Source organism: Mesoplodon bidens (genome assembly GCF_964165515.1).
Source record: "Mesoplodon bidens genome assembly, chromosome: 4".
In the NCBI taxonomy this organism is placed as follows: domain Eukaryota; kingdom Metazoa; phylum Chordata; class Mammalia; order Artiodactyla; family Ziphiidae; genus Mesoplodon; species Mesoplodon bidens.
In genome coordinates this window covers 139492742-139515129 of record NC_138160.1, presented here as the reverse complement: position 1 = coordinate 139515129, position 22388 = coordinate 139492742, and the positions used below count along the sequence as shown (strand labels likewise).

The 22388-nt window shown below is 51.7% G+C and overlaps 2 protein-coding genes across 2 annotated transcripts; both read left to right on the top strand.

The window, feature by feature from the left end:
- The first annotated feature begins 12036 nt into the window (after positions 1–12036).
- BST2 (bone marrow stromal cell antigen 2) lies at positions 12037–14628 on the top strand. Its single transcript, XM_081233153.1, has 5 exons — positions 12037–12478; positions 13276–13330; positions 13610–13670; positions 13940–14058; positions 14310–14628. Exons 1-4 carry the CDS (start codon positions 12212–12214, stop codon positions 14037–14039), a joined length of 483 nt encoding a protein of 160 aa, XP_081089279.1. The 5' UTR covers positions 12037–12211; the 3' UTR covers positions 14040–14058; positions 14310–14628.
- A 3642-nt stretch (positions 14629–18270) lies between these two features.
- Positions 18271–21906, top strand: CCDC194 (coiled-coil domain containing 194; the record flags this gene model as incomplete). Its single annotated transcript, XM_081232720.1, has 4 exons — positions 18271–18594; positions 20367–20463; positions 20853–20985; positions 21469–21906. The coding sequence occupies 4 exons, from the start codon at positions 18271–18273 to the stop codon at positions 21617–21619; spliced, it is 705 nt and encodes a 234-aa protein (XP_081088846.1). The 3' UTR covers positions 21620–21906.
- Positions 21907–22388: the final 482 nt, after the last annotated feature.

Below are 22388 nucleotides of genomic sequence, written 5' to 3'. Positions count from 1 at the left end.
GACTTGTTTTTAAAAAACAATATTGTTGGGGCTTCCCTGGTGGCGCAGTGGTTGAGAGTCCGCCTGCTGATGCAGGGGGCACGGGTTCGTGTCCCGGTCCGGGAAGAACCCACATGCCGCGGAACGGCTGGGCCCGTGAGCCATGGCCGCTGAGCCTGCGCGTCCGGAGCCTGTGCTCCGCAACAGGAGAGGCCACAGCAGTGAGAGGCCCGCATACAGCAAACAAACAAACAAACAAACAAAACAATATTGTTATCGCAAAAGAACTATTTGGAATTAAATGTCTTATCAATAATATAGCCTGTAGGTTGCAAATTCAGAGACCAAGGATTTGGATAAGAATCCAGAGTCAGTTAATAGTCCAGATGAAAGAGAGAGGCTTCTGTGAGTTCTAAACCTTTGAGTCTGAATATCTTGGGAAAGCTTTCTCACCAGATGTCTCTGCCTCAATTCTGGGATATCTTTACCTTCAGGTCACCAGATGATGTACAAGTCCAGTCAGGATTTGTTATTTAACCCAAACGAGAGTTCTCTCTTTTTATCAAATGAACGGTTACTAGATTTTCAATATTGCTTTTCCTTTTCTGGGGCCAATGATTGGGCATTTCTTGTCAATTTTTCTAGACCATCATCTTAGGGAGCATCCCTTTGGAACATGACAGAAGTTTGGCCATTGGTTCCTTTTTTTTTTTTTTTTTTTTTTGCGGTACACGGGCCTCTCACTGTTGTGGCCTCTCCCGTTGCGGAGCACAGGCTCCGGACGCACAGGCTCAGCGGCCATGGCTCACGGGCCCAGCCGCTCTGCGGCACGTGGGATCTTCCCGGACCGGGGCACGAACCCATGTCCCCTGCATCAGCAGGCGGACTCTCAACCACTGTGCCACCAGGGAAGCCCCTGGCCATTGGTTCCTTTGAGAGCAGTTTTTGGCAGAAATATCAGTGAGTTGATTTCCTTTAGCCTCTAGGGAGTCAAGCTTGGAATGCCCAGGGATCTTAATAGTAGTTAAAGCAGCTGGCAAGAGCATGGCATCTAATAGATTTTGGGTATAAGAGCCATTTTTAATATTTTCCCCATTAGAGGTAAGGAAACCTTGCTGTTTCTATAATATCCCAAAGTCATGGGCTACCCCAAAGGCATACTGGATATTGGTGTAAATGTTTACAGTTTTGCTTTTGCCTAAGTACAAGTCTGAGTGAGAGTGTATAATTCAGCTTGTCAGGTCAAAGCAGCCAAAGATAAAGGTGCTGCCTCAGCAATTTTAAGAGGTGTAATAACGTACCCAGCACGATGTTTACCATTGTCATCCTTTAATTATGAACCATCAGTAAACCATGAACTATCTACACTGGTTAGAGGAGTTTCCTGTAAATTATTACAGAGAGTCAAAGGGTGATCTGTCAGTGTTAAATAGTCATGAGGGGATGCGTCAGTGAAGGAGAGGAGAGAAATAGCAGGGTTGAGGTTACAACAAGGTGAGTTACATGAACAGCAGTTAGCAAAAGGATTTCATAGGATGTAAGCAACTGAAAAGTGTTGAGTGTGCTGGGAATTCAGGAGGGGGTCTACTGCATGGGGTGCAAAGATGGTTAAGGGAGATTCCATAATTATTTCTTTGGTGGCCTTAACCAGAAGGCCAGTAGGAGGAATGGTTCTAAGGCAAAGGTGGTGAGTATTCTGTGGCACACAGGGTCCAGATATTTGCTATAATACCCTATGGGTCAGTGACGGTCCCCATGTTTTTGGATGAGTCCTCCAAGAGCATTCCCTTCCTTCTCAAATACAAAGAGGAAAAAGGGAAGCTGATAATTAGGATGTCCAAGGGCAGGTGGTCTCATTAAACTTTTCTTTAAGGCTCCAAAAGCTATGTCATCCTGACCTCCCCAAATAAGGTCAAGTTTGCTGTTTATATGTTTTTAAAGCATATAAGGGCTGGACCATAAGAAAGAAATTTGGAATCCAATTTCAACAGTAGCCAGCTAGCCCAAGAAAACCTCATAATTGCTGCTTAGTTTTCGGTTTTGGGAAGTTGCTGTGATGCTGTGAAGCCTACCTGGACCCAAATGTAGTCCTTGTTCCAAGATCAGGTGCCCTAAATATCAAACCTTAAATTTGAGCGAAATGCAATTTTTCTTTGGAGAATTTATAAGACCAAAAGTTGTTGTTTTGTGGTTTTTTTCTCTTTCTTTCTTTCTTGGTTTTTTGTTTGTTTTGTTTTGTTTTGTTTTTTTGGCCACAGGATCTTATTTCCCTGGCCAGAGATTGAACCTGGGCCACTGCCGGGTCCTAAACACTGGATCACCAGGGAATTCCCAAGACCAAAAGTTTTAACAGGTGGATGCTATCTTCCCATGAAAAGGATTGAGAAAAGAAGCATAGGAGCAAATCATCTATATATTGCAATAAAGTAGAGTCTGAAGAAAGTTTTGCATTATCCAAATCAGCTTTCAAGATTTTGTGAAAAGTTAAGGGACTTCCCTCGTCGTCCAGTGGTTAGGACTCCATGCTTCCACTGCAGGGGGCAAGGGTTCGATCCCTGTTCTGGGAACTATGATCCCACATGCCGTGCAGTGTGGCAAATAAATAAATAAATAAATAAATAAATATCTGTGAGAAGTTAAGAGGGACTCTCTGTGAAACCCTGAGGCACTACTGTTGAGGTGTATTGTTGTCCTTCCCAGGTGAAGGCAAAAAGATATTGGCTAGCCTTATCAACTGGAATATTGAAGAATGCCCTGCATAGATCAATTATGGTGAAACTTTTGCTTTCAGTGGGAACGAATGTTAGTAGTGTGGATAGGTTAGAAACAACAGGGTGACAAGGGATAACAATGTGGTCTGTTGCTCGGAGCTCCTTGACAAACCTCCATCCTCAGCCCTTGAGTTTTCTCACAGGTAAAATAAGAGTGTTACAGGGCTTCCCTGGTGGCGCGGTGGTTGAGAGTCCACCTGCCGATGCAGGGGACACGAGTTCGTGCCCCGGTGCGGGAAGATCCCACATGCCGCGGAGCAACTAGGCCCGTGAGCCACAACGACTGAGCCTGTGCGTCTGGAGCCTGTGCTCCACAACGAGAGAGGTCGTGACAATGAGAGGCCTGCGCACCGCGATGAGGAGTGGCCCCCGCTTGCCACAACTAGAGAAAGCCCTCGCACGGAAACGAAGACCCAACACAGCCATAAATAAATAATAAAAAAAAAAAATAAGAGTGTTACAAGGACTAGTGTAAGGAAGAATGAGGTGCTGATCCTTGTAATCTTCTGTTGTGAGCTTTATAACTTGAAGCGCATCTTTACTTATAAAGTATTGATTAATTCTGGAGAGAGGTTTTGAGAGATCTACTTGAATATCAATGGGAGATGCACTGTGGACTTTGCAAACACCAGTTGGAGATTTTGCCCATAAGGGGGGTGGTGGCTGAATCAATAGGGACAAATGATCAGGGTTTCCAGAATCAACTCCAGTATCATCAGAGATGGGGCAAATAAAAGACGTTGAAGGGTTATTTAATTCACCTGATTGGTTATTTTGATTGCTACTGTCAAATTCAAGTATTATTTCCCCATTTTTGGAGAAAGAAATTCTGGCATGATACATTTCTAAGAAGTTTCAGCCTAATAAATACGGGCAGAGGAACTAGGGAGAAAAGGGTGGGTATCCCTCAAGGGACCTAAACAAAAGGGAATAGGCTCAGAGAAAGGAACCTCTTGAGGTTCATCAGAGATCCCCGATGTTTGAACTGTTTCGGTTCTCCAAGGCAGGGGCTGCTCTAAAGCAGTGGGATTGGACACCCAGAGTGTGGCTCCAGTGTCAATGAGGACAGAGAGAGGTTCATTCCCAGTCTGGAGAGTTGTTTCTCTGAGCAGATTAAGACAGAGTATTGGGAAGAGCCGATGTAATCCCTTGGAGCCTCAGCATTGGGAATTAGAAAGGCTGGTTAGAAAACTGAAGATTCTGAAAGCCTAAAATTGTAACAATCTCATTTCCAATGTCCTGGCTTTTTGCAATAATAGCAGAAACTAGAGAGTTTTGGTTTCATTTAGAGAACTTCATTTTTCAGAGTTGAAAACTAAGAATTTTGGAGGTCTTTCTTTTAGGTGACTCATCTAGGGTGTGAGTGAGCTGATGTACCAAATTAACTAAATCTGGAGTGGACATAGTTTCTGCCTCGACCCTGGTCCTTTTTTTTTTTTTTTTTTTTTTTTGTGGTACGCGGGCCTCTCACTGTTGTGGCCTCTCCCGTTGCGGAGCACAGGCTCCGGATGCGCAGGCTCGGCAGCCATGGCTCACGGGCCCAGCCGCTCCACGGCATGTGGGATCCTCCCGGACCAGGGCACGAACCCGTGTCCCCTGCATCAGCAGGCGGACTCCCAACCACTGCGCCACCAGGGAAGCCCCAACCCTCGTCCTTTTAACTAAAAGAGAAAGATCCCAGTTCAGCACACTAATAAACACAGAGTTAAAAGCTACCCAAGTGGATTCAGCATCTGAAGGAAGACCAGAATTTTCTTTGAAAACAATCTGAAGTTGATTATAATAGTCATGAACAGGTTCATCAGATTTTTGTGTGCAAGCCTAAATTTTTTCCAGTCAATAGGTGTAGGAAAAGCTCCTGTAACTGATCAGTGGAGGTGTCCAGCAAATGTTCTAGCTTCTTGCCAAAAAGTAGGGGTTTATTTTTCTAAATCTCTTTCAGAGGATGTTCCCATTTGTCTAGTTTCATCCGATATTTGTCTTGACCCTCACCAACAAGCATGTGGACTAACTGATATAGATCTGGAAAACCAGGTTGGTAAGTTTTGAGACAGGCTGGGACCTGGGACCCTTTACTGGAGGGCTGGCACCTGGACAAATGTCTCCTCTAGCAACAGAATACAAAGAAACTATAATATAAGGGACTGAAAATAACTACACGCATGCTCAGTAGGGGCAGTTATGAACAATAAGATACAGAAAGGCCACAAACCAACTGCCATTCCTGTGGTGCCAGTGAAAGCAGGGTACTGTACATGATTCCTGCGCACAGCACCGCCAAGGTGGTACGCAGACCACTTAAGTATGCCTCTGCTCAACCCACCGATCCGCCCTCACCTTCACCCCATTTAAAGAACCAGCTTGCGGGCTTCCCTGGTGGCGCAGTGATTGAGAGTCTGCCTGCCGATGCAGGGGACATGGGTTCATGCCCTGGTCCGGGAAGATCCCACATGCCGTGGAGAGGCTGGGCCCGTGAGCCATGGCCGCTGAGCCTGCGCGTCCGGAGCCTGTGCTCTGCAACGGGAGAGGCCACAACAGTGAGAGGCCGGCGTACCGCAAAAAAAAAAAAAAAAAAAGAACCAGCTTGACCCCCGCGTGGGGAGTAAACAGCACAGTTGCAATAGGAACAGCCAGGTTCCAAAAGGAATTAGACTGAGGACTAGCACAGTTCCAGGAGAAACAGCCTGATTTCAAAAACAAAAGTCAGGCCAAAGTGCCAAATGAGTACTCACAGAAAGGACAAAGCATTTAACAGAAAGGATGAAGCCTTCAAAAATAAATAAATAAACAAACAAACAAATAAATAAATACAATAAGCAGATTCCCAAATAAAGCCTGGAGACTTTCAAAACGCAAAAAGAGCAGAGCTTGAATCCAGGAGAAAAGTTTACCCTCAAACTCAAGAGTTGGCAAGGAAGCAGGGAGTTCAGTGGGCTCTGTGGGTACCAACACCTGTTTGCTCACCAGCCTCAGAGTCACTGGGGGTCTCCTCTGAACCCCACTTCTCAGATACCAAGTAATATTGACCTAAAACGATAAAACAGCGAGTTATTTTACCAACAAAATGGGTTTATTTGGGAACAGCAAAGAATTGCAATTTGGGACATGCAATCTATGGAAAACCACAGGCAAGTCTGGAGACGTAGGAGAGAAACGTTTTTTTATCGAGAAGGGGTGGAGTTGGGAAGGGCTGTTATAAGCAAAGAATCCATTGGAGGAAACAGGGAGTTTGAAGTGTAGTGGCTTTTCTTTGGCTGAGTTGTGACAGTCTCTCATTGGTTGGGCCGTTGCCAGGCGAAGAGAAATCCTCCCTTCCTCCTCCTGGGTAGCAAAGTAGTAATCTTCTTCCTGTTGAAGATGCAAAGGTACCATCTCTTTTTGTTGCAGAATTGACACTGAGGGGTAAGGTATGAGAGCTCGTCTTTCAGGCCTCCCCACTCCATTTTAAATTAAATGTTCATTAATTTTCCCAGATGCTATATCAATAAGCTCAGCAGGCATACACTCTCTCATCATGAATGTTTCCTGAACTGGGGGCTGCCCCACTGGCTGAGTTTGTCATTGCTGTGCTTCTGCTTTCTTTGGTCTTAGGGGTCCGACAGCACAGAGTGCTTTGTCTGTTTCACCGTCAATCACCACAACATCTTCCCCTTCACTCTCCTCACTTTCCCAGGGGTCCTACCTCTTAGTGGCTTTGTCACAAGTGTCCCGAACTTAATCTGAGACAGCTTGCACCCTCCTAGCTTTGCAAAACAGCACACTCGGTTCTCCAACTTAACATCCTGCTCTCTCACGTTGCCCATCAGCCCCAAAGTTAGGAGAGTAGTGAACAACCTCACATCCTTCTCTAACCTCAGCTCTTCCCTCAACTTCTAACTCAAACTTCAGCCTCTAGTTGGGCATCAGTGGACAGCCCCCTGTGGCATCCATTAATCTCCCTTCTTTCCTGAAGTGCACTCTGCACAGTTCCTCAAACAGAACATCAGACCAGTTGGTGTTTTCAGGACATCCCTGAACTTATGCAGAGCTCCATGAGCATCTACATACAGGCCACTCTTCCCCACAAAGAGGTTGATGACCAACCTGTAATTTCCCCTGCAATGCCTCTTCCCCAAGGCCCATTTTTTCAGTCTCCTGGCTGGCTCACCAATTGTTGGTTCCCAACCTCTGGAATTCCTTGAGTGAAATCTGAAACTGGCTCATATAGACAGAGGGTAAGGAGAGATGGAAGAAAGAGGCAGACCACTCCAGACGGGTAGGTGGCAGGTTTAATAAGCAAGGGAACTTACTTATGAGGCTTGTCTTGTGTGGCTGCAAGATGAGTAGATATCTTCACCCACCCACCAGAATCTTACAAGTTTATACAGAGGCCTTAATGGGAGTACAGTCAGATATATCATCTAGATGGTCTCAAAAGTGCATTACTTTCTCAAGGTTGTGTCTTGAAGTGACTTGAAATGAGAAAAGTAGGCAGAATACACATTCCAAGGATAAAGGAAGAGATATGGAGCCTCCAATTGCCCCTGTCCAGCTCCCAGTTCAACCAGAGGTCACATCCTTTTGGTGACCTCTTGCAACAAGGAACATGGTTTGAATGCCCACACTCAGCCCTGGGACTGAGAAAGGAGTGCTGATTGAACTGTGGACCCAGGGAAATGTCCAATGTGGGTGGAGGACACTCTGGAGCTTGTGTGTCTTACAGGAGAGGGAGGAGCTGATGGAACAGGGACCATGGAAGGAGCTGAAAGGAAAACAAGAATGACTGTGACATACTCAGAGAGACAAGAATCCACTCAGGGGCAGGCAATAGATTAAATTCTGGATTCCTCTTTAGGGAAAGCAAGAGCCAGGGAGACATGCCTCCCCTGGGACCCAGTAACCCCATTTATGGGAACTCAATCTAAGGAAAAAATTCAATTGAATCCAAACTTATCAAATGGTGACAGGGATGAACTCTCACAGGGGCATGAGAAGGCACCAGGTATTGAGCTAAACACTTTTGATATATTGATTTATTTCATCATCATAACAACTTGGGAAGGAGCTGATTTCACACCCATTCGATAAGAAAGCATAATCTGGGACTTCTCCGGTGGTGCAGTGGTTAAGAATCTGCCTACCAGTGCAGGGGACACGGGTTCGATCCCTGGTCCCGGAAGATCCCACACGCCATGGAGCAACTAAGCCCGTGTGCCACAACTACTGAGCCCGAGTGCCACAACTACTGAAGCCCGTGTGCCTAGAGCCCGTGCTCGGCAACAGAAGTCACGGCAATTAGAAGCCCGCCCACCATAAGGAAGAGTAGTCCCCACTGGACGCAACTAGAGAAAGTCTGCACACAACAATGAAGCCCCAACACATCCAAATAAATAAATAATTTTTTTAAAAAGCTAATTCTATATAACCATATATTTTTTAAAAAAGAAAAGAAAAGAAAAAAGAAAGCACAATTTCAGCAAGGTGAAGTAGCTGGTCCAGAGCCAAGATGGAATTTGAGGTCGAGTCTGATTCCTAAGTTGCACCTAAGACCCTTCAGGGCAATGCATCTCACCCTCGGCACTGTTGAGACCCAGCATCCTCTGTAGTGGTGGGGTCACCGTCCTATGTATTATATAGGATGTTGAGCATCAGCCCTGGTTCCCACTCACTAGATGCCAGTGCATTTCCTCCCCCAGTTGTGACAACCGAAACTGTCTCCAGCCATTGCCAAATGTCCGCTGTGGGCGGAATCGTCCCTGGGCCAGTGCCTTCCTATAAGCATGGCGATGTCCTCTGTCGCCCACACATGGCCATATATATATAACTGAAAACACCTCAATGTCCCAGAGTAAGGTGTTCTGTCAATGCAATGAAATACATGTGTAGTTTTATGAACAGAAATAAAGCAGTTAAGTGAAGGAAGGATTATGGATGAGCTTTTTGTCCTTTACGAAATGTGTTTCTTTAATGTCTTACATTACTCTCTTATAATTAACCACAAAAAGAAAAATCTATGGGAATTCCCTGGCAGTCCAGTGGTTAGGACTCTGCACTTTCACTGCTGAGGGCCTGGGTTCAATCCCTGGTCTGGGAACTAATATCCCACAGGCCATGAGGCACAGCCAAAAAATGAAAAAGAAAAGGAAAGAAAAATCTCCCTTGTGTGTGCTCCCTTCTCCTAAAATAGTGTCTCTGCCCTGCCTGCCCCAGAGAATGATAGTGGCCTTCTCTTAACTGAACCCCTTATGAGCATGTGGTTTCTACTTGCCTACAAGGAATGTTCCAGTATGTTTTGGTGGAACTAAGTTTGTCAAAAGTAACAAAGAGCCAAAGTTGGAACAATTTGAGTGACAAAATAAATAATGTCAAGTGTAAAATCAATATCCACGAGTCCACACAGATATAAATAAATGATTGAATAAATAAATAAATGAGGAAGAAGAGACAAATCTCCCAGGCAGAAGAATCCCAAACAATTTACACAAATGTTCTGTCCTCAAGGAGGTGGAGCACGACTCCCCATCCCTTAGGTGTGGGCTGTAAACAGTGACTTCCTTCCAAAGGGCACAGCGCAGAGAGGGAGGAAGAAGGTAACTTTATGGTGGAGACACCTGATGGACACCATTTCCACCAGGTGATCAAGGTCAAGATCACAGGAATAAGTCACACTGAGGGAGCGTGCCCTGGACACATGTGTAATGAGAAAGGCACTTCCCCTCTGTGGTTCTTCTCTCCAAAGCCCAGTCCAACCATGAGAAAAGCACCAGACAAATCCCAACCGAGGGCCCTCCTACAGAACACCTGACTCCAAACTGTCAAGTTCATCAAAACCAAGAAAGTCTGAAAAACTGTCTCAGCCCAGAGACATAAATGTCCCGTGAGGATCCTGGGGCATAAAAAGGACATTAGGGACAAACTGAGGAGATCTGAATAATGCATGGACTTCAGCTAATAATAATGTTATCAATCAGAATTTGTTCATTAATTGTAACAAATATACCATACAGATGTAAGAGGGTCAAAGTAGGGAAAATGGGGTGTGGGGTCTATGGAATGTTTTTGTACTATCTTCGCTATATTTCTGCAAACCAAAATAAAATGATTCTTTAAAAAATAGCAAAGCTAAAATCAGCAGAACGGTGGCATAACTATTTCCATTGGGAATTTTAGAGGGAAAACCCACAGACTTTCTGTTTGCAGCACTGGGACTAGAGTGAGGTGAATAAGGCACTTGCTTTGGTTGCAGAATGTAAGGGGGAGGGCACCCAAAAGTTCTATTATGATTACCCCCATTTTACAGCTATGGAAACTGAGGCTATGAGGAAATCTCTTGCCTAGCGTCCCATAGGGAGGCAGGGCTGCTCACACACTATCTTGGCCTCTACCTGAAATCGTGGTCCCAAGCTGACCCTAAAGTCCGAAGGCCAGCACAGTGAGGCTCCAATAAGTCAGCTTTGCCAAGGGTCGTGTCTTTGCACTTGGAGTCCTGGCCTGGAAGGGAGGACCCTACTCATGGGACACACAAGCTCCCCCTGGGCCTCCTCAGCAAGATCATCACTGATCCCTTGTCAATTTGGCTGCTGAGTGGTTTTAATGGGGGTCTTCTAGGCAGAGGGATGTCCAACTGGGGACCTGGGCCCCTGGCCTTGGCCCCATGCACCATCTGACCCAGCTGACTGCAAACACGGCAAATGGCTGACGCAACAGAATCTGGGCTGTGGTCAGGCTGCGGCTGAAGAAGCCACAGGAAAAGCACGCAGCTGCCTTCCAGAGGTCACAGCCGGCAACTGGAAGCCTGTAATCAAGCCGATTTCCATCAGGAAGCTCTGGCTCCCCAGGCCACATAGAGAGGAGATCAGTGTGGCCTGAGTTTCCTTGAACCTCACTCCAGGGTCCAACTCCCTTTAGAGGCCTCTCCCCAGACGACCCCCGGGCCCTCTGGGTTCAGCGTGCTCCAGATGGACATGATTATCTTTCCTCAAAATGTGCTCCTCACTCCATGGTCATGTTTCTGCATTACCCACCTCTCCTGCCCTGAGCCACACAGCCGTCCACACATCCATTGAGTGCCTACTGGATGCCAAAGCATTTTACTCAAAACTCCTCACTGGCCCCTCCTGCTGAGGCTGCTCCTGTTATGGCCGCACTTTACAGATGAGGAAACTGAGGTTCTGTTAGCACAAGTCCGTGTGCCCTACGCACAGTGAGGCCAAACAAACCAAAACGTCAGAGTTCGGAGCAGAGAAAGGTTTATCGCAGGGCCATGCAAGGAGGCGGGTGGCTCGTGAACTCGGGGTTCAGAAAAGCCCTGAACTCCCCGGAGGGTTTCAGCAAAACATTTTTAAAGGCCAGGTATGGGGGTGGCGGGGTGGGGGGGAGGTGTTGGTCACAGGGTCTGTGATCAGCTCATGCACAATTCTCTGACTGACTGATGGTGAGGTAAAAGGGTGGTGTCACAGGGGTTAACATGATCAATCCTTAGGCACCACTAGGCCTGGGGGCTACATGCTCATGGCCATCAAGTAGTTAACATCTTCCATTTGGTGAGGGAGGCGTTTCACATCTGTAAAAACAACTCAGGAATGAAGGCCCCATAGGGTCCTGCTCGCTTACAGTTCAGAGGGTTTATTTAGGGTCCAGGCGTGGTAGGGGCAGATTGTGGAAGTAGGAGCCGGTTCCTGGGTGGAGCTAGAACAGGGACCTGGTTTGTTGGCTGGGGCAGCCTCTGGTGGCCAAATCGGGGGACTGCAGCCTTAGTCTCGTGGGTCCATCCAGACCGTCTCCCCGCTCCCACAGGCTATGGTCCCTCCTCTGACACCCTCCATGGCACCCTATGGTCCCCTTGGCAGCGTGGGAGGGGCAGGGATGCTAAGTGAACCCCTGCTAGGTCACCAGGGAGACCCCTGAATTCAAAACCCAGCCTCTTCAGTCAGACCCAGACCCTGTCCCCTGTCCACTAGTCACCTCTCAGCCTCAGTTTCCCCAGCTGGGGACTTGGGAACCAAAAATGCCCTCGGCCTCTTCAGGTCGTGGTACAGATGAACACAAAGCTGGCATGCACTAGGCACTCAGTAACTGCAGTTGTCACCCTTAGAAACATAAAGTAGAAGGGCAGGGACTTGAGATGGGGGTGTCGCAGGTAGCCCCAGCTCCCCTCCCACAGGATCTCACTGCCCAGCAACCAACCCAGAAAGTCCCGAGGCCAAAATTAGGCAGAAACAGCCCACCTCTTTTTCTGGGAAAGGGAAAAAGGAAACCGAAACAGAAAGCCTGGGCTCGGCTCTGCCTTTAGACGCCCCATTCAAGTATCTCCAAGTCAGAGGATCCTCCTCGAACTTGTCATTGGTCAGCACAGCTCCTATGCTAATAAGGGGGTAGCCCCAGCCCAGAGGAGGTTCCAGCGCCCTCCCCTAACTCCCGTCCAGACTCCCTACGGGCAGATCTGGAGGGCACCTACTCTTTATCACTACAACCCTGTGCCCATGGTTGACCACTTGAATGAGTCGGTGCGGCATTGCTGCCAGCTGCCACGGTGCCTGTGCTTCCTGCTGCTACTGGGGATGCTGGTGGTTCTCCTTGTACCCCTGCTCATCTTCGCTGTCAGGGCCAACAGCAAGGCCTGCACGGATGGCCTCCAAGCAGAGCGGGAGTGTCAGAACCTCACTCGATACATGCAGCACCAGCTGACCCAGGCCCAGGAAGTCTTACACAAGATGGAGGTCCAGGCCGCCACCTGCAACCAGACGGTGGTAAGCCACTGCACCCCCTAGAGAGGGCCCTGTACTTGGCGGGGGTTCTTACAGGGTCTACGTGGAGATCAAGGTAGACCTTAAAACTCCCCCCTGGATGTCCCCACCAGGGTTTGGAGACCTCTAAACTCTCTCCAGGGTGCTAGCGTGGGGTGGGGCCTTAAAACTCCCCAGAGCACCCAAATCAGGGGCCTCAGTATCCCTGCTGGGATATGGGGGAATCTCCAGACTCCAGGGCACTGGTGTGTGGGAGCTAGAAACTCCCCTCGGGCCCCAGTCTTGAGGGAGCAGAAGCCCCCTCTATGGGTTGGGATCGGGACCTCACCAGGTCCCAAAGAAAGGAGAGGCTCTTGATACTTCCACTGCATCCTGAGAGACTTTGGAAGTTTCATCTGTGTCCTGATATGGGGGAACCTTGAAACTCCCACTGGTCCTCTACTTGGACTCCGAAATCCCCCCTGTGTTCTGGTTTTGGGAGGACCTCTCAATCTTCTTGGGCAATAGCCCGGGGAATCTGGAAACTTCTCCTAGAGTTTGGGCATGAGGCGCTTCCAAATTCTCTTAGGGAGGGCCTCAAAACTCCCATTTCGAGGATCACACCCTTATCGGTGGCCCTGGGAGGGTGGGAGGTTGTGGCCACTCTTCAAGGTGGGAGGCTGAGGTGCAGGGGGCGGTCGGAGTGGAAACTGAAGGGGGTTTGGACCCGAGCTCCTCTGATCCCAGGGCCTAAGGAAGGGTCCAGGGCCCAAGAATAGAAGTCCAGTTTCCCAAACCCCACCCCAACCCCCGCGTCGCAGGTGACCCTGAGGGATTCTCTGAAGATGGAGCAGGCACGGGTGGCAGAGCTTCGGGGTGAGAAAAGCACAAGGCCAGCGTTCCACGGAGGGGGCTCAGAGGGGTGGGCCAGTTATTGAAAAGGACTAAGGAGGGAGGGTCCCAGGGTTAGGGTCGGGAGGGAGGGATGGGGCCAGATTCCATTTGGAGTAGGGGACGGGGAAGCACGCCAGGTTTCCCAGCGTGGGTTGAATGAGGGCGGGGCTAGAGGCGGGGACATGTCCCGGGTTGGAGCCAGGTGAGTGGGCGTGGTCAGTGTGTTGACGCGCCCCTTGATTCTGTACCCGCCCCCACCAGGAGAGGTCAAGATTTTGAAGCAGAAGCTGGAGGACACTTTGGCGGAGGTGCAGCGACTAAGGTCCGAGACGACCCGCACCCCCCCCCGGCCACTCCCCTTTCACCCACCCCGAAGACTCGCGACCCCCTTGGCTTCGAAAAACCCCGTTGCTCAGGGGGCAAAGTTTAAGTCCCAGCCTTGTCCCTTGTGTCACACAGCCATGGGGTGGCCGCTGCCAGCTCTCCTCCCCAGTGACTTGGTAGGGGAGGAATGGAGATTCTTAGGGACGCAGCCTCCAGCTGCTGGAGCCGGCCTGGCAGCTGCCTGAGTTGTACCGATCTCTACTCCAGAAGAGGGAGTGAGGCCTCAGCTGAGAACAGCTCTTCTAGCTGCTCGAGCGTCCTGTTCGCTGTGGTCGTTGTCGTGGTCCTCGAGGCTTTGCTGATCTGAGGTCCCAGAAGGCCGGCCGGTAAGGAGGGGGCAGCTCGGGGGAAAAGAAAGCTGCGAAAGGACGGGAGTCTGGGATGGGTCACGGTCTGGGGAGGTGGCCTACCTGCGGGGCAGAGGGCTGGGCACCGAGGAGAAGAATCTTGGAGAGGGAGGGAAAGCCCAGTGAGCAGGGAGGAGATGGGGGGGGCGGTCCTGGAGCGCTGCAGGGCTTGGGGGGGTGCGAAGCCTGTGTTGTATCTGCCTCTGAGTCCCTGTTTTGACGTCTTTTAGGCTACAACCTGGACTGGTCCGGTTCCCTCTCTGCTTCCCGCTTTGAGGCTTCCTGACCTGGCCCGTTCTGAGGGGACCACATGGCAACATGGTTGTGGGGAGGAGAGGGGGGATGGGGTAGCCTAAGGGGTCCAGGTCCCTCCTCAGCTCTAGGGCAGCTCTGGAGGGATACCTTAGGCATGGAGAAGTAGCAGAGTTGGCCCAAGGCTGCCCTAGAGCTGAGGAGGGCATGGGGGTGGAAGGTGGGGCACCTGCTTCTTGCTGACACGGTTTCTAGAAAGTCACTTTCTTCTGGGGTCTTTGGGCTCCAAAAAAATAAACACCCCTCTGGGGGGGGAAAACTTTACTCTCAAGTTTTCAGAGTGTTATTGTGTCACCCCCAAGCATCTGGGGGCTGCCCTGCGGGCCAGGGTGGACACCCATTGACATCCACATCCAGCTTTCCCTGCTCTAGAATGTTCTCAGGAATCCCTGCGATTCTGGTAGTCACCACCCCACTGCCTCCCCAGCCCTCTTGTCCATGTGGATCGTCTTAAAGAACTCTGCACCCTCGTCAGCCTGCCTGCAGTGTTCTGCTCTCATCTCCTCGCGGGGATCTTCTGACGGCGGCGGTCCCATGAGGAAACCGAGGATGTGATGAGGGACACTTTGTCCTGGTTCCCAATCCCTTTCCACAGAAAGTGCAGGGCTGGGATCAAACCTGGATCTGCAGACACACACAGGCCTGTGTCACAATGCCCCCTCCTCCTCCATCTCCCAAACTCTTTTTTTTTTTTTTTTTGCGGTACGCGGGCCTCTCACTGTTGTGGCCTCTCCCGTTGCGGAGCACAGGCTCCGGACGCGCAGGCTCAGCGGCCATGGCTCACGGGCCCAGCCGCTCCGCGGCATGTGGGATCCTCCTGGACCAGGGCACGAACCTGTGTCCCCTGCATCGGCAGGCGGACTCTCAACCACTGTGCCACCAGGGAAACCCCAATCCCCAAACTCTTATTCATCCTGCAGTACCCAGCTCTGGGGGCCCCTCCTCCAGACAGCCTCTCTGCTTCTCAAAACTGAAGGCTACTGGGAGTTCCCTGGTGGCCTAGTGGTTAGGATTTTGAGCTTTCACGGCCGTGGCCCGGGTTCAATCCTTGGTTGGGGAACTGAGATCCCGCAAGCTGCGTGGCATGGACCTTCCCCCCAAAAATTGGAAGGTGTTCAAAATTGAAGCCTACCATCTGATAAACCCTTCAACCCACTTTCTTGGATCTTCCCATGGCCCATAATTCCTTCCTCCTCTGTTATCTTCCTTCCTTCTCTGTTATCTTCCTTCCTCCAAGTTCCCCTGGAATCCTGACTATTGTCCGGGCAACTTCTTGTGCGTGGCTGGGGGTGGGGGCAGGTCCCTTGCATCTGCCCAGAATTCCCAGAATTCTGCACTACCCTCGCCATGGTCCCGAGCCCAGATGGTCGGGCCCCCCCTCCATGGCTCCCGCTGCCCTCCCAGGGCCCCCCAAACCCCATCCCTGCAACAGGCCCCCCTGACGCCCCTCCGACCCCACCCCCGGCCCCTAACTTCCTCTTGCTCCAGCCCCTGTGACCATTTCTCTGCATTTTGATTTGTCAAGTTCCTTCCTGCCTCATGGCCTCAGCTAGTCTCCACCTGCTGCTCGGAGCACCAGCTCCCCACTCTGAAGTTCTAGAGCAAGGTTTCTCGGCCTCCAAACTCTTGACATTTGGACTGGACCATTCTCTGCTGTGGGGCTTGCCCTGTGCACTGTAGCAAGTTGAGCAGCATCCCTGGCTTCCACCCACTAGAGGCCCATAGCACCTTACCCCGAGGTTGTGACAACAAAAAAAAATGCCCCTAGACATTACCAGGTTTCCCCTGAGGGGCAGAATCAATTCCGGTGAGAACCTCTGCTCTAGAAGGTGAGGCTTGGGTCCCCGTCAGTTCTGTGAGTGTCCCCAGCTCACAGGGGGGCTCAGCAGGCGCACCCATGGAGTCCCTTTACAATGACTGAGTCATTTCACCACCACCCCCATCGGCAGCCCCATCTAACAGATGAGGAAACTGAGGTCCAGAGGAGTGACTGGACTTGCTCAGGGTTTCTCAGCTGCTCAGGCAATGGAACCCTCTGCTTCCAGCAGGTTCTTTTGATTGCCGGGAAGCAAACCTTTCTCACATGACCTCAGTCCTTTCCCATCCCCACTCAACATCTTCCCCCACAACTCCCAGCTTGGGCTACTGGAAAGTCCCAAAACAGCTGTGCCTCCCACCCCCACCATACTTGGGCTGTGTTTCGCTGATGGAGGGGGCAGGTTTGCCCCAATATTACGGGTTTGACCTACTCAATTTCTTCCCCTAAATTCGCACCCAATGGCCAGGGTATAAACGTCTCTCTTTCCTAAAAATGCCCCTCTTCCCTGGCTGGCTGTTGGGGGGATTCCAGCTTCAGCAGGAATCTGGCAGTGACCTGTGGCTGCTGTGTGTCCCTGGCCTGAGACTTAGCCTCTCTGGGCTCTGGTTTCTTAATGTGGAATTGGGGGGGCGGGGGGGCAGGGCACGTCAGGGAGGGACACAGATTCTAGTTCATAGTGTTCACTCAGCTCACATTTCTGCCCAACTACTGTGTGCCAGGCCCACGCGGTGGCAGTGTGAACAGGGCAGGTGCAGGCTTTGCTTTTTAGGGGCTCACCCAGTCTGATGGGGGAGGCAGCCAGGAATCAAACACAGGTAAAAGGACAGCAGAGCTGAGAGAGCTGATCAAAAGGGGGCCTGAGGGCTTCCCTGGTGGCGCAGTGGTTGAGAGTCCGCCTGCCGATGCAGGGGACACGGGTTCGTGCCCCGGTCTGGGAAGATCCCACATGCCGCAGAGCGGCTGGGCCCGTGAGCCATGGCTGCTGAGCCTGCGCATCCGGAGCCTGTGCTCTGCAAGGGGAGAGGCCACAACAGTGAGAGGCCCGCCTACCGCAAAAAAAAAAAAAAAAAAAAAAAAAAAGGGGGCCTGAGTTAGTGGGGAAGGGGGAGGGTTCTGGAGGAGGAGACACACTGGTGGACAGGGGGAGAGCTGGTAGCAACTATTAACGGGGCAAAGAGGGAGGAGAGGGCTCTCGGGCAGCCCTGGGGCAGGAATGCGCCGGCCTGAAGAGCGCTGAGGAGGGCAGGAGGGAGCTAAGAGCAGGCAGTGACATCGAAGACCTGCTAGGGGCCTTGCTGGGGAGGAAGAGGAGGGGGAAGGATTAGGAAGGGGGGAAGGGTAAGACGGGGAGATAGAGGGGGAAGAGAAAAAGCGGGGGAGTGGGGTGGAGGAAGAGGAGGTGGAAATGGAGGAGGGCCAAGAGGAGATAAGGGGAAAGAGGGCGGAGGGGGAGGAGGAGGATTTGACTCAGAGGGAAGTCTGGGGAACGGTGTGAACGCGCCTGGATCTGATTCACGTTGTAAGATCGCCCCCTGGTGGCCTAGTGAAGAACGGGCAGGGAGATGGGACGGATCCACCCTTGCGTCTACCCTCTGGTCCTCACAGCCAGTCACAAAAAGTGTGGCAGCCTGAGCCAGGCCGGCCTCAATTGCTCGAGTAGCCTCCCGTCTTCTAGGCTTGGTCATTCAATGAACAGAATGGGGACAATATGCCCCCAGACCCTCGCCAAGCGCCCCCTGTGCAAATGGGTGCTTTGCGCAGATGTGCTCGAGTGATTCCCACAAAGCCCTACGAGACAGGAGCTACTGTCATCTCCGCTTCACAGAGGGGGAAACTGAGGCTCAGAGGGTCACGTGGGATGCAGATGCCAGACTGGAATCCAGGACCCCCCAGTCCTGTCCTGGGCTCCACTAGCCTGGGCTGGCCCCTGGCGTGGGTCCAGCCCCTCCCAAAAAACTCGAAGCCACCGCCAGGCAGGGCGGAACCGTGGGTGTCCCTGGCGTCCCAAGGTGCCAATTAAATGCTCGTGGCCGTCTGGGGCCAGAGCTGTGGACGGCGGCATGGCCGAGCCGGGGCCGGAGCCGGGGCGCGCCTGGAGAGTGTTCGCCCTGTGCGGGGCCGCGGTGTTTCTCGCAGCGGTGGCGGCTGGAGCAGCCCTGCTGGCCTGGAATCTGGCCGCCTCGGCCTCCCGGAGGCCTCGCTGCCCAGAGCCAGGGGCCAACACCACGGCGCCGCCTGGAGACCTGGAGCCCGAGGTCGAGGAACTTCGGCGCCGGCTGGCAGAGGCTGCCCAGCGCGAGGAGGCCCTGACCAGGCAGCTGAACCAGGCCGAGGGTGTCCGACAGGAGCTGGAGGAGGCCCTAAGGGCCTGTGAGGGCCGCCAGGTAGGTGGGCAGCGTGGGGGGCTGGGGAATCCAGAATATAGGGGGGGAGAGGTTGCACACACATCCCTGGGGCTCCCCCCCACCCCCGCCCTGTTCCTTGGTTTCCGCCATTCTTCAATTGAGGGAGGCAAAATAAGAATACACACGTAATTCCTTCCAACTCCTACAATGCCAGTTCAGCCTTGAGTCTACCTTCTGACCAAGAAGGTGTCACTGTCCTCTGCTATTTGCCAGATCACTGGTGGAGGCTAGGGAAGCCTCAGACCCCTAAGCCCACCTGGGGAGGCCCTGTGCTAACCCTCCCCCTAGGTACCCACTCAACATCCCACCTCCCAGCCAGTGTACAGCAGCCCTATTTCGGGAGAGGGACATTCATGTCACCTGTAATTAGGAGGCTAAAGTTGGCCTCTTGGGGGAGGTACCAGCCAGGTCCTCCCTTTTCCTCCTGCCACCCCCTTCAAACTCTTCCTTAACCCTTCCCAGCCCTGGACCTCGCAGAAGAATCATCCTCAAAGTCCCAACCATTCACGTTTATTGAGTAACTACTGTGTACCCCTGTGTCCCAGGCGCAGCAGAGGTTGGGCAGTGTATGAATTTTTGAAAATTCATGCCTTTTGAAAATTCATCCCTACACCTTTCCTGACTGCCTAAGGGAAAGGCCTGGGGTAGCCGAGGTTAAGAGCAGCCTGCACTGGGTTCAAATTCTGTCTCTGCCTCTCGATGGAGGATTCTCTGAGGAAGTCAGGCCAGTGGTTTTGCAGAATGTCTTGTTGCCAAAATCTTGGCCTCTGTACACTGGTACCAAATAGAAATACAGAGACAGAGTTTTGGAGGAAATAGAGAGTAGCTTTATTTCTTTGCCAGGCAAAGAGGGAACACAGCAGGTTAGCACCTCAAAAAAACTGTGCCCCCCTCTCTGGGGGAATAGGGAGAAGTCTTATAGTCAGGGCTTGTAGTCTGGGGTAGGTGATAAGGATCAAGGCAGTGATGGACTTGCATTCATCTTTCTTCTGGGAAATTTCAAAACGGCCACAGCTGACATCAGGCAGCTCCATAACTGGGTCTGGTCATCTCCAAGATTATCGCCGGTGACCTTCTCTCTGAAATGAAGAAAGCTACAAGGAAGTGTTACAAGGGAGTGTGGGAGAAAAGAATGCCAGGTGCAGGATATAATTCATATAGAGTCAGAGAGTGATTAAGGAATTAGCTTTGTGTAGGACAATTCTAGTTGCATGCACTACAGATTAGTAACAGTTAAAGTGAAACTAGGATTGCTTAACTTTTATAGTCCTGCTTTTGCTGTTTCTATAGCCATTCACTCATTCCTTTGTTTTCCCGGCTTGCTCGTAGGAAAGAAAAACCCCATTTTCCACTTCTACTGCAACGGTCTCACAGAGGTGACTAAGTATACCCTAGAAACCCAATTGTCAACCATCAAATTGGCTTGTGCTGGTCTGAAACCCCAGTTCGCGAGTCTCGATATAGCTAGGATTGGAACCAGATCCTGTCGGCAGAGCTAAACCTTTTCTACATCTAGCTGGCCTGGAGTAGGGGCCGGTTGACCTGGACAGAGGTCTTCTTCCAGGCAGGCACCTGTCACCACTCGGTACCCCAGACTTCAGAGGCCACTTCTGTGTTTTACAACTACAGAACCCCAAAGGTCCAAATAAAGCTCAAGGAACACCAGTGTAGTCTCAGTCTCCCCTAGAAAGGGCGGGGCCAATTCACTCCTCCCCTCCCCCTCCCCCCCTCACTTCCCCTCCACTCCGCAGAGTCGGCTTCAGACCCAGCTGATGACACTGAAGACTGAGATGGACGAGGCCAAGGCTCAGGGGACCCAGATGGGGGCTGAGAACGGGGCGCTGACAGGTGTGTTGGGGTGCAAAGTGGTGGGCAGGGCTAGAGGTGGGAGGAGCCTAGAAGGTTCCCACCTACGCAAATGACACGTACAGGTGCAAACGTAAAGCAGAAGAACGCGAAAACTTGTGAAAGAAATGCGCATAATATGCAAAGGTCATGCGAATGTCAGAAAACAATGCAAATACAACGAAATATGCACACGCCGTGCAGAGACTCCCAAAAGTAATGTAAACCTATGAAAAGCTATGCAAATGACACGTAAAGGTCAGGCAAACAGCACACAAACTTAATTCAAATAAAACAAACCACGCAAATAGTTGGCAGACTATGAATTCGTAGCCGGTGTGCGAGGGGCAGGAGCCTGGTCTCCAGTCTGATCCTGCCCCCTGCGCCCGCAGAAGCCCTGGCGCGCTGGGAGGCGGTGGCCACGGAGTCTGCGCAGCGGCTGGACGCGGTGCAGCGGCGCGCGAGCGCGGCGGAGGCAGAGGGTGAAGCCTGCGCAGCCCGGGAGGCGGCGCTGCGCGAGCAAGTGTGAGTGAGGGGTGGGCGGGAAGGGTCCGGCGGAGGGCGAGCCCATGCCCCTGCCCATGTGGGCGGGGCCTTGTGGAGAGTCAAGGTCCTCCTGAAGGTCAGGAGTTAGAACCTGGGGGGCGGGGGAGGCGCTCTTTGGGGACAGGAATCCCCCACGTTAGCGCTGGCACTCTGGAGGCATGGGTCCCTGGGGTCGGGCGCATACTGGGGGCTCCGGGGAGGGCGGGGAGTGCAAGTGGAGGATGCAAGAAAAATCGAGTATCGAGTGCGGGGCCGGGGGCCTGGAGGCGGAGCTTCTGGGGAAAAGGCTGGGAGTCCATGGGGAGGGGTCCTGGAAATGGCCAGGGGTGGAAAAGGAATGAGGGATCCTGGAGCATGGGATCTCCGGGGAGGGGGCGTTCCCAGGAAAGGCGGAAGAATGCTGGAGGGTCTCTGGGGAAGGGGGGTCCAGGTGCTGACGGGACCCTCCCTCCTTCCCGGCAGTTACGCCCTGGAAGCCCAGACGGGCCCCCAGCGCAGAGTGCCACTCCCCCGGACCCGCTCCGGGTCCCGACCTCGGCCCAACCCTCGCTCGCGCTCTCGCCCGGGAACCTCCGGGGGTTGCAGGCGACCAGCGCGGCGCGCAAGAGGGTGAGTCAGACCCCAGCTGGATCAGGGCTCGAGGCCAGGAGGACAGACACTGGGGGCTCTGCTGGGACACTTACAGAGATACCCACGCTGGATGAGATGCTCAGTCGACACCCATCAACGCTCAGCTTTCGACCGACAGCCGCCCTGAACGGAAACTGTGCAGAAAGAAGACCCGACCCTCTCCTTGACCATCTAGTGCTTATTTTGCAGATGGGGAAATTAAGGTCCACTTGGTCACAAGGTGAGATAGTGCAGAGCTGGGACTTAAGTCCCCTCTAAGGACAAGGACAGTGTGGCCCTCATCCCACAGACGTGAGGACTTAGGGTCCAGCCCTGACCTGGGAGTGACCTGAAGGGGTTACTTCTCCTCTCTGGTCCTCAGTTTACCTTGCCTGTAAAATGAGTGATTGGAATGGTGAGAGCCAGCATATCCTTGACACCAAAAGCTGACAAAAATGGCACAATAGGAAAACTACAGACCCCTCTCCCTATGAAGAGGGTACAAAACTCCCAAATGGAATTTTAGCAGAGAACCAAGTAACACATTTTTAAGATACACCATAACAAAGTGACTTATGCCTGAGGTGCAGAGATGGTACAATATTTGGAAGTCTGGTAATAAAATTCGCCATACTAAATGGATCAGATGAGAAAAATTCTGAAGGTCATCAAAATAGCAACAATTGCATGTAAGTGAGATTATATGGTATTTGTCTTTCTCAGCCTGACGAATTTCAGTTAACATAATACCCTCTAGATCCATCCATGTTGTT

What these genes read in the sequence shown, in the direction of transcription:
- BST2 (XM_081233153.1), top strand. Translation starts at nt 12,212, where the DNA reads ATGGTTGACCACTTGAATGAGTCGGTGCGGCATTGCTGCCAGCTGCCA. An exon ending in CCACCTGCAACCAGACGGTG is followed by an intron (nt 12,479 to 13,275) that starts GTAAGCCACTGC and finishes CCCGCGTCGCAG; the next exon opens with GTGACCCTGAGGGATTCTCT. An exon ending in ACGGGTGGCAGAGCTTCGGG is followed by an intron (nt 13,331 to 13,609) that starts GTGAGAAAAGCA and finishes CGCCCCCACCAG; the next exon opens with GAGAGGTCAAGATTTTGAAG.